The 11,089-nt window shown below is 53.6% G+C and overlaps 1 protein-coding gene across 1 annotated transcript; it reads left to right on the top strand.

The window, feature by feature from the left end:
• Positions 1–660: 660 nt before the first annotated feature.
• Positions 661–3,963, top strand: LOC136789129 (uncharacterized). Its single transcript, XM_066988880.1, has 4 exons — positions 661–891; positions 1,085–1,550; positions 1,688–1,751; positions 1,862–3,963. Exons 2-4 carry the CDS (start codon positions 1,464–1,466, stop codon positions 3,961–3,963), a joined length of 2,253 nt encoding a protein of 750 aa, XP_066844981.1. The 5' UTR covers positions 661–891; positions 1,085–1,463.
• Positions 3,964–11,089: the final 7,126 nt, after the last annotated feature.

Below are 11,089 nucleotides of genomic sequence, written 5' to 3'. Positions count from 1 at the left end.
TCTTGGCTTGGACTGGCGTACGCTTTGTTGGGTTAGAAACTGCCGGGGTAGCCGGGCCCGAAGAGTCGTGGTGAAAGGAGTTAAATCCAGTTGGAGGCCGGTCACTAGTGGAGTCCCCCAGGGCTCAGTACTAGGGCCAGTTCTCTTTAATATCTTTACCGATGATCTGGACGAGGGGATCGAGTGCACCCTCAGTAAGTTTGCAGACGACACCAAGTTAGGTGCGTGTGTCGATCTGCTCGAGGGTAGGAAGGCTCTGCAGGAGGATCTGGATAGGCTGGAGCGATGGGCTGAGGCCAACTGTATGAAGTTCAGCAAGGCCAAGTGCCGGGTCCTGCACCTGGGGCACAACAACCCCAAGCAGCGCTACAGGCTGGGAGACGAGTGGTTAGAAAGCTGCCTGGCGGAGAAGGACCTGGGAGTATTGGTTGATTCCCGAGGAGCAATGGCAGTGTTCAAGGCTGGATAATCTCCCGAGAGTCGCCACTTGCCATTTGGAGTCTTTACTGAAGCTAGAGGAGAACTGCAGGGGCGATGAGACTTGACAGTGCTTCCCCATTCCTCTAGCTCTTTTACCAGTTTGCTAAAAGGAGGGGTTGTGGTTTAACCCAGCAGACAGCTAAGCACCACACAGCCGTTTGCTCACTCCTCAACAGTGGGACTGGGGAGAGAACCACAAAAAAGGTAAAAGTCATGGGTTGAGATAATGACAATTTAATAGCGAAAGAAAAGGAAGGGATGATAATAGTAGTAAAAATGGAATACACAAAGTAACTGACGCACAACGCAATTGCTTACCACCTGCTGACCAATGCCCAGATTGTCCCCAGACAGTGGCGGCACACCCTGGCCAACTCCCCCAAGTTTTATTGTTCAGCATGACGCGATATGGTATGAGACATCCCTTTGGCCAGCTGGGGTCAGCTGTCCTGGTTCCGTCCCCTCCCAGCTCCTTGTGCACCCCCGGCCTCCTCGATGGCAGGGCAGCGTGAGGAGCTGAAACGTCCTTGGCTCCATGTAAGCACTGCTATGCAATAATTAAAATATTGGTCTGTGATCAGCATTATTCTCTTCCTACACCCAGAAACAGTACCATACCAGCTACTAGGAAGAAAACCCGATCTCAGCTGAAGCCAGGAAAGGATGGATGGCATCAGAAGGGAACCTGTAGTGTGGCATATTAACCAGCTTGGGGTCAGGGACAGGAGCAGCTGTCCGACACGGCTGGAGCTGGGCAGTGGGCTCAGACCCTGGCCCCAAGCGAGGAGCCCGGGGAAGCCGTCCTGGTCCCCCACCTCCCCACAGGATGCAGCACAGGGGCACCAGCCTGCTTCAACGTGGGCTGGGGGCTGTGACCTCACAGAGGCGTTGCCGTGTGCTGTCTGTGACCTCACGGCCGTGACCCTAGAAAGCACCGGCCACCACCCCCCGTCTGCCAGTGCGGTCGTACCTGGCTGTGAGCAATGGTCGACAGCAGCTTTTTCCTCATCCCCGGCCTCATGCTTTTGCTGGCCGGGATCTCCCTGCTCTCCAGGGGTCGAGACCGACAGGTACAGGGGGCTGGAGGGTGGGGAAATTCGGGGCTGGGAGACTCGGGGCTTTGGGACTGGGGGGCCAGGAGGTGTTGGAAGGGGTCCCGTGGATCCCTCCCCAGGTTGGTCACAGTGCCGTGCTTCTGTGCCCACAGGGTGACGGCCGACTCAGGCGAAGTTGTGGACGGCGGCAGCGGCAACCACCGGTACCAAAGCCAGGTGAGTCCCCCGTGGGTGAGCCTCAGCACCGAGCAGCCCATCCCTATGGGGCTGCGGTGGCCCTGGTGCCCCTCTCCCACTGCAGCTCAGACTCCCTCCCTGTTTTGCAGGCGGCAAGAGACGTTACCGGTCAGTTACTGTGGACCACATCGTACGTGAGTCCATCATTCGCCCAGACGGGGGGCTGCCTCACAGAGGGGTGCAGCTCACTCGCCCTCTCAAATTGTCCATGGCCCCCCCAGCTGTTCCTGATATGGTTAAAGTGGCTGCAGGACAAGCAGCAGGACGAGCTGCAATGCCAAGGAAAGATGATCGTGGCATCTCTGGAAGAGAAGACAAATTGCTCTCTTCTATCAACACCAGCGGAAGTGTGGAAAAAGCAAGTGATTCCTCCAGAAGGAACAAGCAACCGCATGGCCTGACAGCCCTCAAACGTTCAATAACCGAGACTCAGGATCGTAGGGCAGGAGACAGGGACAAAGAGTTGCACTCTGAGGTGAGCTCCTCCAGCCAGCCACCACAAATGGACTGCATTGTGCGTGAGAGCATTCTCCGCCCGGATGGAGGGCTGCCTTACATGAGTGGATTGTTACTGCGGCCTCCTGCACAGCCCAGGGCAGAACCAGCCGTACTGAGCCCTGAGAACACCATCCGCAAGAGCTTCTTTCATAAGGATGAGGAGCAGACAAGAAGAGAAAAGGAATTCCTGCGGCCTCACAGATTGTCCATGGCTTCTTCAGCTGTTCCTGGCATGGCCAAAGTGGCTGCAGGACCAACAGCAAGACCACCTACAATCCAGAGAAATGCTGGTCATGGCATGACTGTGAAAAAACACAAATTAGAGTCTTCCACTGACACCGACAGAAGCATGGGGAAACCAAGTGGGCTCTCCACAGAGAACCAGTGCCCAAAGGGCTTGAGGGCACGCAAAATATCTAAGATGGAGATTCAGGATTACATGGAAGGAAAGAGGAAGCAAGGGCCACACTCTGGGATCAGCTCCTCCAGCCAGCCACCACAAATGGACTGCATTGTCCGGGAGAGCATTCTCCGCCCTGATGGAGGGCTGCCTCAGAGGAAGGGGGAGTTCCTGAAGCCTTTTGGGTTGCCCATGCTCTCTTCAGCATTTCCCAGCTGGGCCAAGAGGGAAAAAGGACTACCTTTGCCCCAGGCAAAGAGAAGAGATGGCAGGTCTGCACCTGGCAGGCACACAGACTGTGCTCTTAGTCACAAGGAATGTGCAGGGAAACTGGGCGGGCTCCCCATGAAACAGCAGCAACCCAGGACTGACATTCGGGGCTCCACGCAATGCAGTAACAGTGAGCCATCTGCAAGGTGGATGATTGTTCATGAGAGGTTACTTGACCCACAAGAGGGACGATGTCAGTGGAAGGAGGTGTCCAAGGGGCGACTTCCACAGGACGACCTGTCCCAGCCACCTTTTGAACTGTCCACGGCCCTTCCAGTGCTTCCCAGCCCGGCCAACGGAATTATGCATAAAGACCAGGGCTGCCAAACTGACTATGTTATCATCCTGGATCCGTTTGTGACGGATGTCAGGAATGGGAAAGAGCCCGACACGGCAGCGCCTCTCAGGATCAAGAAGCTGCAGCTGAAGGAAGAGCACCGCAGCAAGCTCAGTGAGCACATAACAAAGAAGTGCCGGGAAGTACAGCTGCAACGCTTCCCTGGGCCAGTGCAGAGGTCCACTGAAAAGATGCATCGAGCACTGCCCAAAAATGCCTGTGCTGGGGCCGGAGCCTTACCACCACGAAGTCCCTGTGTCCGCTTCATCAAGCACAAGCCCCTCCTGCATCCGGACCAGGTCAAGCAGAGGAGGCTTGGGGCATCCATTGCCTGCCCAGCGGCCTCGAGGACACCACGCTCCCGCCCCGTGCCTGTCTTTTTCCACAGCCCTGAGGCCACGTTTATGCCTGAGGAGCAGCGTGAGGCCCTGGAGCTGCACATTCGTGCCAAGAAGCTGCAGATCCTTGAGAGACGTCTGGGCACGAAGCGTCCATCCCAGTCAGCTGTGCCCCAGGAGGAGGGTGGCAGGGCAGCCCTAAGGACCAGCGCCCTGCCCAGCATGCTCTGCAAAGCTACAAAGACATCGAGCACCTCGTGGAACCAGGGATCCCACCAGGCAGACTCTGCTGAGGCGGTGCACAAGAGCAAGTGGCAGAACCTGCGGGCACTCTACTCTGCCCTGTAGGGCAAGGCCCACGGTCACAAGTAGCAATTGTGGAAAGGTGTGACAGAGGACCAGGGTCCAGGCAGCTCACTCCTCCGGTCCAAATAAATCCTCTTCCTAGCCCCATGGTGGGAATCGTGTCTTGTTTGTGAAGCGCCGGCAGACTCACGGTGGGCTGTGCCTGCAGGCTGGAGGGGGGTGGCAGGGAAGGGGTGTCCCAGGGCAGGGGGCTTGCCCATTAGTCCAGTGTGAATTCACCCATTCCTCTCTTAATTCAGGGGTATTCTAACTGACACCTTCTCAAACTCCTAACTTGCAATTCCCAACTGGTAGCTCACAACTCATGACTTGTTTCGTGCATCCATCGAGAAAATAGTTGCCTACCTGAGGGTGAGAGAGCTACATACGCAGAGGCTGATGAATACTCAGGAGATACCCGGCTCGATCGCGGTTCTCCTGATCCTCCTGACAGTGATGATTTAGATGATTTGGGCAAAGGCAATGCCATGGAGCTGGCTGCTCCTGTGAAAGGCATTGAGCAAACCCAGATGCACCCCCTCAGACTCCCGCGAGAGGCTTGGCCTCCTTGGAGTTAACTCATCTCCAGCTATAACTGACGGACCGTGTGTGGGAAAAAGGGGCACATCAGGATACCCTTGTGAGAAGCAATCTGTAGAAAGTAACACGGGCTCAGGTGAGGATCTCAGTGAACTAGCTTTTTATTCGTGATTGCAGTGCCGGGTGTCCTGCAAGCAGGAGCGCGAAGCAGACGTGTATCATAACCTTATATCCCCTATTACCCGATTCTTGATTCCTCCCCTGTTTCCTCACTGGCTGAGTAGTACAGGTTCAGAACCTACTCGACGCTTGTTGCTATACCATGTATGTCCAATTTTATTTGACCAACCTTTAATTTCTCCTTTTCCCTCCTTTTTTCTTCTCTTGTGACTGGAGGGGCTCGTGACTTTTTGTTTTTGCTGTATCCGCAACTGCTTGTGTTGTATTTCTTAGCCATCCTCCTTGTTTTGGGAGAGTGGGACCTTCCAATGTCCCTTTATCTGCTTAGCATACTCCCCACTGTTATGCCACTGTTATGCCTGCACGATCGCTTTTAAATATGCAAAGGCCCCAAACCTGCAGCTCACAGAGCAGGGCAGGAGTTGGGGCCTCAGTGCATCTGGAGCTGCAAGGGAGCCAGAATGCTGCCCAAGGCAGGGGCACTGCCTGCAGGTGCAGATGGCAACTGAACCTGCCCAGACTGAGGTTCAGGACCACAAGGCAGGAAACGGAGCTGAAATGACGTGCACAGGGGGCTGCTCCTCCAGCCAGCCGCCAGCGCTGGGCAGCATGGTGCATGAGAGCCACCAGATGGGGTATGTCCCACCATCCAGCCAGCAGCAGCAGGGATGATCCTTCATGAGAGTCTTCTTGACCAGACAAGGGGCGATGTCGGTGGAAGGACCTGTCCCAGCAGACTCTTGGATTGTCCACGGCCCTCCCTGTGCTTCCCAGCCCAGCCAACACAGTACTGCAAAAAGACCGGGGCTGCAGAACTGACTTTGTCATCATCCTGGCCCCTGCCACAAGGTACATGTGCTCATGGCACTTGCACCAAGCCTGTGGCACCCAGGGTACTGGAGCGGTACCGACCATCAACAGCACCCGCTCCCTCTGGGGAGTGGAGGGGAAGGTGCTGATCTCTGCTCTTTTGGGAGAGCAACGGGACCTGAGGGAACAGCACGGAGCTGTGACAGGGGAGGGTCAGGCTGGGTGTTAGGAAAAGGTTCTTCACCAAAGAGGATGGTTGGGCACTGGAACAGGGTCCCCAGGGATGTGGTCACAGCAGTGAGCCTGTCAGAGTCCATGCAGTGTTTAGACAATGCTCTCAGACATCGCGTTTGGTTTTTTGGTCCTTTGTGGAGCCAGGAGTTGGACTCGATGATCGAGGTGGGTCCCTTCTAACTTGGGATATTCTATGATTCTATGGAAGAGTGAGGCCCTTGTTGGCATAGTATCCACCAAGAGCCCTTCTCTCCCAACTTGGTATTGTGAGAAAAATCTCAAATAATTTTCTTCAGACAGGATCTTCTGTGAGGCTATTTTATTCATGATTGCAATGGCGGGCGTCCTGCCAATTAGGAGTGCATTTTTGTAAACAAATCATAACCTTTTATTCCCTATTACCCAACAACTGATCACCTCCCCTGATTCCTCATTGGCTGAGTACTACAGGCTCACAAGCTACTGGATGCTCCTCTATACCATATATGCACAATGTTTCTTTCTTTCTTTCTTTCTTTCTTTTTTAACCCTTTAATTTCTCCTTTTTCCCTTTTTTCCCTTTGCTATGTATTGAGAACGTGTGATCTTTGTTTTACTATTCTCACACTGCTCATCCCGTTTTTCTCAAGCTTCCACCTTATTTTGGAACAGTGAGGCCTTCTACTGTCCACTTATCTACTTAGCATTTGTCTTTGTTATGACTACACAATTATCTCGGAATACAGAAAATTAGCTCTCTGCTGCAAAAACGCAACTTAGTTTCTCACAGGGGGAGTGGCCTCTTCTGTGGGGGTGGCAGGAGAAGGGATGGGTGCCCAGAAGGGCCAGTGCTTCCCTCGTAGCAGCTGTAGGCGCTGCCCCTGTCTGACAAGGGGCTGAAATCAGCTTTCTGAGGCTGTGCAGTTTGGCCATGCATAGCTCCAGTTTTGCTTTAACACACGTTTCAAGACAACGTGACTTTCGAGGGGCTCCTCCTCCAGTCCCTGTCAGGATTCCCTCCACGGACGGCTAGCTGGCGGTGTGTCACGCATCACGGAGATGGGAGTCCACGGGGCTGACAGCAAGCAGCAGGTGAGATGTGTGTGTCCAGAGCTGCAAGGGAGCTGGCGAGGGACAACACAGGGCATGGGTGCTGCTTTATGGAAGGTGCTGGAAAACCTGACAGAGGCCGGAGGGGCTGAAGGAAGTGCCCGCCACCCAGAACCAAAAGGCAAGGGTGACAGCGGCAGCTCAGCAAACAGAGGACTGCAGGAGGGTTGCTGATGGAGTTGCAGGCAGAGACAGAGCATTGGGTATGGTGTGGGGTGTGGGAGGAGCTGGGAGCTGGGATGTGACCCTGGCCCTACGCAGGGAGCCCAGGGGGAGCCATCCTGGCCCCCCACCCTGTCCACGGCATGCAGCAGAGGGGTAGCTGGGAAGAGCCAGCAGCCCTGGGCAGCGTCCCCATGATGGCAGAATGCTCAAAGCCACAGGACCCTTGCCCAGGGCGAAAGCACAGCCCGGCCGGTACCCATGTGTCACAGCCTAAATTATTACCTGGCCTGCAGGTATTTCAAGATTGGAACAGTGGCTTTGGGAATTCTGTTATACACAAGAACAAGAAGGCGTACTTTTCTTGAGACTTCCCCAACACATCCTACCTTGCTGCCAGGGGGAGACCCCACAGAGCTCTCTCATGGACAAGTCAATATTTTTCTGTAGGAAACTGGAGTTTTTTGAAACCTGGAAGCCCCATGCCCTGCCTCTCCTGCAGGCTGGGTGGCAGCTGCGCTCAGATGTAGAGCTCTGCAGCAGTGATGTCTTCTGTTGCCCCTGGGAAATCTTATCCCGGATGGAGTGGACGCTGCTGCCGGTCGGTACCGCTAAAGTACCTTTGGTGCCACAGGCTTGGCACAAGTGACAGGAGCATGTGTACCTGGTGACAGGGGCACTGTGGTGCTGTGAGGATGAGCTGGAGTGGCTGCAGGGCTTTTGGGGTCTTGTGGAGGCTGTTAAGCTGGGAGGTGTCATGGCCGACCAGTGTGGCCTTCCTGCTGGGAAGCTGCCATGTGGAGTGCTCCTGGGGGTGCTCTCGGAGCGTGAGCCCAAGCCTGGGGAGTTCTCAGCACTGCTGGGGCATTTTCTACTCCAGGGCCACCACTTGTGCCCTTTGGGGCCTGCCTCAGTACCAGCTCTGTTTGGTGGTGTTGTCCCCTCCGTGCTGGTGGTCCCCTCCTCCTGGGGCAGTGCTTGCTGTGACGCATGCTCTGTGCTAAGGTGGTCCCCACTGTGCTGCAGCCTCTTGCTGTGGATGTGCAGCTCCAGGGCCTCGTGCTGCTCCTCAGACATGAACCTGGTCTCGGTGCTGTGAAAGTAGATGGGAACTGGGAGGGAGCGTGGTGTCCTGGAGGCCACTGGACAGGTGATGGATGCCCCAAGCTCCTTCTGTTTGACCTGGTCCGGACGGAGGAGGGATTTGGGCTTGAGGAAGCGGACACAGGGACTTGGTGCTGGTAGGGGGGCAGAGCCAGCACAGGGATTTTTGGACATTTCGGACGTGCTGGTAGGGGGGCAGAGGCAGCAGAGGGATTTTTGGACATTTCGGACATTTTTGGACAAAAAAGGACTCTTTCCTTTTTTGTAATCCTGAATTTCCATCATGGATGGCTTGGGCACTCTCACACCCTGCGGGCACTGGTTCTGTGTGGAGAGTCCTATTGGTTTCCCCATGCTTTTATCCGTGCCAATGGAAGACTGTAACTTGTGGTTTCTCACAGACATGCCATGATCAGCGTTTCTTCGGATTGTAGATGGCTCTTGTGTTGGTCCTGCAGCCACTTTGGCCATGCCAGGAACAGCTGAAGAGGCCATGGACAATCCGTGAGGTCGCAGGAATTCCTTTTCTCTGCATGCCTGCCCCTCCATCCTTCCGAAAGAAGCTGTGGCGGTTGGTCTTCTCAGGGCTGAAAAGGGCTGTTTCTGTCTCATCCAGTACAGGAGGCCGCTGTTTAAACCCAGGACGAGGGGTAACGGACACAAACGGAAGCACAGCAGGTCCTGGCTGAATATGAGAGGGCATTTCTTTACTGTGAGGGTGACAGAGCACTTGAACAGGTTGCCCAGAGAGGTTGTGGAGTCTCCTTCTCTGGAGATATTCTAAAAAACGCGCCTGGATGCCATCCTGCGCAATGTGCTCTGGGTGACCCTGCTGGGCAGGGGGTTTTGAATTGGATGATCTTCAGGGGTCCCTTCCAACCTCAGCCATTCTGTGATTCTGTGACCACCGTCTCAGTGAAGAACTGGTCCCAGCCACCCAGCCTCACCCTCCCCTGTCACAGCTCCGTGCCCTTCCCTCGGTCCTGTTGCTGTCCTCTGGCAGCTCAGCGCCTGCCCCTCTGCTCCCCTTGTGAGGAAGCTGCAGGCCGCCATGAGGCCTGCTCTCAGCCTCCTCTCAGCTGGGAAGGAGCTCTTTATTACTTTTGGTCCCACTTGATGGCAGAATTGTCAGCACAACCGCTTGACTTTTGCTAAAATGAGCAGTTAACGAAGGGCTTTATTAAGGGCCGGTGTCATGGGGCAGTAATGCCATATCCGCAGGCCTGGCGGGACCGACCCACGCACTCAGGCAGCCCCTTCTTGCTGCTTCCTTTCCAAAGCCTGCACTTCAGGCAAGACTGCAGATTTTCCTCACTCTGCAGTCTGGCTTTGTACACTAAAGAGTTGCTCTTCTCCTTTTTAAAGTTCTCTTTCACTCTGCTCTTTCTCTCTTGGCATTTTTCATCAGCTTTACCTCTTGCTGAGTGATGGCTTGCCACCATTTGCCTAGCTAAGGTGGCCTGTCTTCTTGAAAGCCAGTAAAATAACCTAAAGTGCCCCTTGCCCTGTTTCGTGCCCATGAGTTCAGGTTGGTGGGGATTGCTGCCCAACGATCACATCTTCCTGCCACTTGTAGGACCATGGAAACAAGATCAGAAATCTGCTTGATTTCCTTCTGTTGCAGCTGCCTGTATCTGTCGAAGAGCTGAGTTACTTTACCAGTTTTCTGCTCTTGTTTGCTCTGGGTATGTAGAAACAAGTACGCTTCTAGTTCCTGGAAATGGAAGCTCCATATTTTGGCAAAACAGATTCTGTTTTATTATGAACCACAGGAATGTCTTGAAAGAATTTTTGTATTTCTAGCTCTCTAGCCAGTGTAGCAGGAGCAATGGCAGGACTATGTTTAAAATCCTGCGGCAAGTGAGTAAATGCATATTGTAGTCCCTGCCAGGTACAAGCAGATCCCTCTCTATCTGTCTCCAGTATTGGAATCGTAAAAAACATATCTTACGTGTCTACTGTGTCCATCCGTGGAAACGCCTGTTCATTAGAAAAATAGACTTTATCAGTTCAACTGGGAATAGACAAAGTAGCCAGTGCAGTGGCGGCATTCAGGGCTGTGTAATCTGTGGGTCGCCACGTGGCCTTTTGTGGGAATGAGAGTTGTGGTTTTGCAGGGGAAAATGCCACTAACCTTGCATATTCAAAAGTGATTGTGCAGGCATAATGGTGGTATAACAGTGCCAAGTATGTTAAGAAGATAGGGGGACAGTGGAGGTTCCCACTGTCTAGTCAAGGCAGAAGAAGTCCCTCTAGTCACAAGAGAAGAAGGGAAAAAAACAAAAGCGAAAACAACAACTAAAGGAGACATTAAAAGTCGGTCAAATAAAATTGTACATGTATGGTATAGTAATAAGCGTCAAGTAGGTTGTAAACCTGTAGTGCTCAGCCAGTGAGGAAATGGGAGGAATCAAACGTTGGGTAATAGGGGATGTAAGGTTATGATACACCTCTGCTGCGCGCTCCTGCTTGTAGGGTGCCCACCACTGCAATCACCAATAAAAATGCTAGTTCAGTGAGATCCTCGCCTGAGCCTGTGTTATTGGCTGCAGGTTGTTTCTCACTCTTTGGAGCCTCTATGGTCAACGCAAGGGAACTGTAGTCTTTTACAGACCATTGTGTCTCTCAACCTTTCCGGAGGCTTCTGGATGATATGGGCGGTGACACACCCATTCAATGCAGTGTTTCTTGGTCCAGGAGCTCAGAAGAGTATTTTGGGAATGATTCCCATTCTCCGACTGAGTACAAATACCAGGTTAGTCTCATGACCAGCAATTTCATCATATCATAAGACAGTGTTACACCGCATAGTAAAATACCTATGACGACGTTGCCATCACGGAAATGTGGTGGGACCACTCCCATGACTGGAGTGCTGCAATGACTGGCTATAGGATCTTCAGAAGGGACAGGCAGCGCAGAAGGGGTGGTGGTGTGGCTCTCTATATTAGAGAGTGTTTTGATGTTGTGGAACTTGAGACTGGGAATGATAAGGCTGAGTCCCTGTGGG

The sequence above is a fragment of the Anser cygnoides genome, chromosome Z (assembly GCF_040182565.1).
Source record: "Anser cygnoides isolate HZ-2024a breed goose chromosome Z, Taihu_goose_T2T_genome, whole genome shotgun sequence".
Lineage (NCBI taxonomy): Eukaryota > Metazoa > Chordata > Aves > Anseriformes > Anatidae > Anser > Anser cygnoides.
Note: the sequence above shows the minus strand (reverse complement) of the source record. Positions and strands in the feature narration are given on the sequence as shown.

Coding starts and splice junctions, on each gene's coding strand:
- LOC136789129 (XM_066988880.1), top strand. CDS start 1,464: ATGGTCGACAGCAGCTTTTTCCTCATCCCCGGCCTCATGCTTTTGCTG. Junction 1,551..1,687: donor CCAGGGGTCGAGACCGACAG/GTACAGGGGGCT, acceptor CTGTGCCCACAG/GGTGACGGCCGACTCAGGCG. Junction 1,752..1,861: donor ACCACCGGTACCAAAGCCAG/GTGAGTCCCCCG, acceptor CCTGTTTTGCAG/GCGGCAAGAGACGTTACCGG.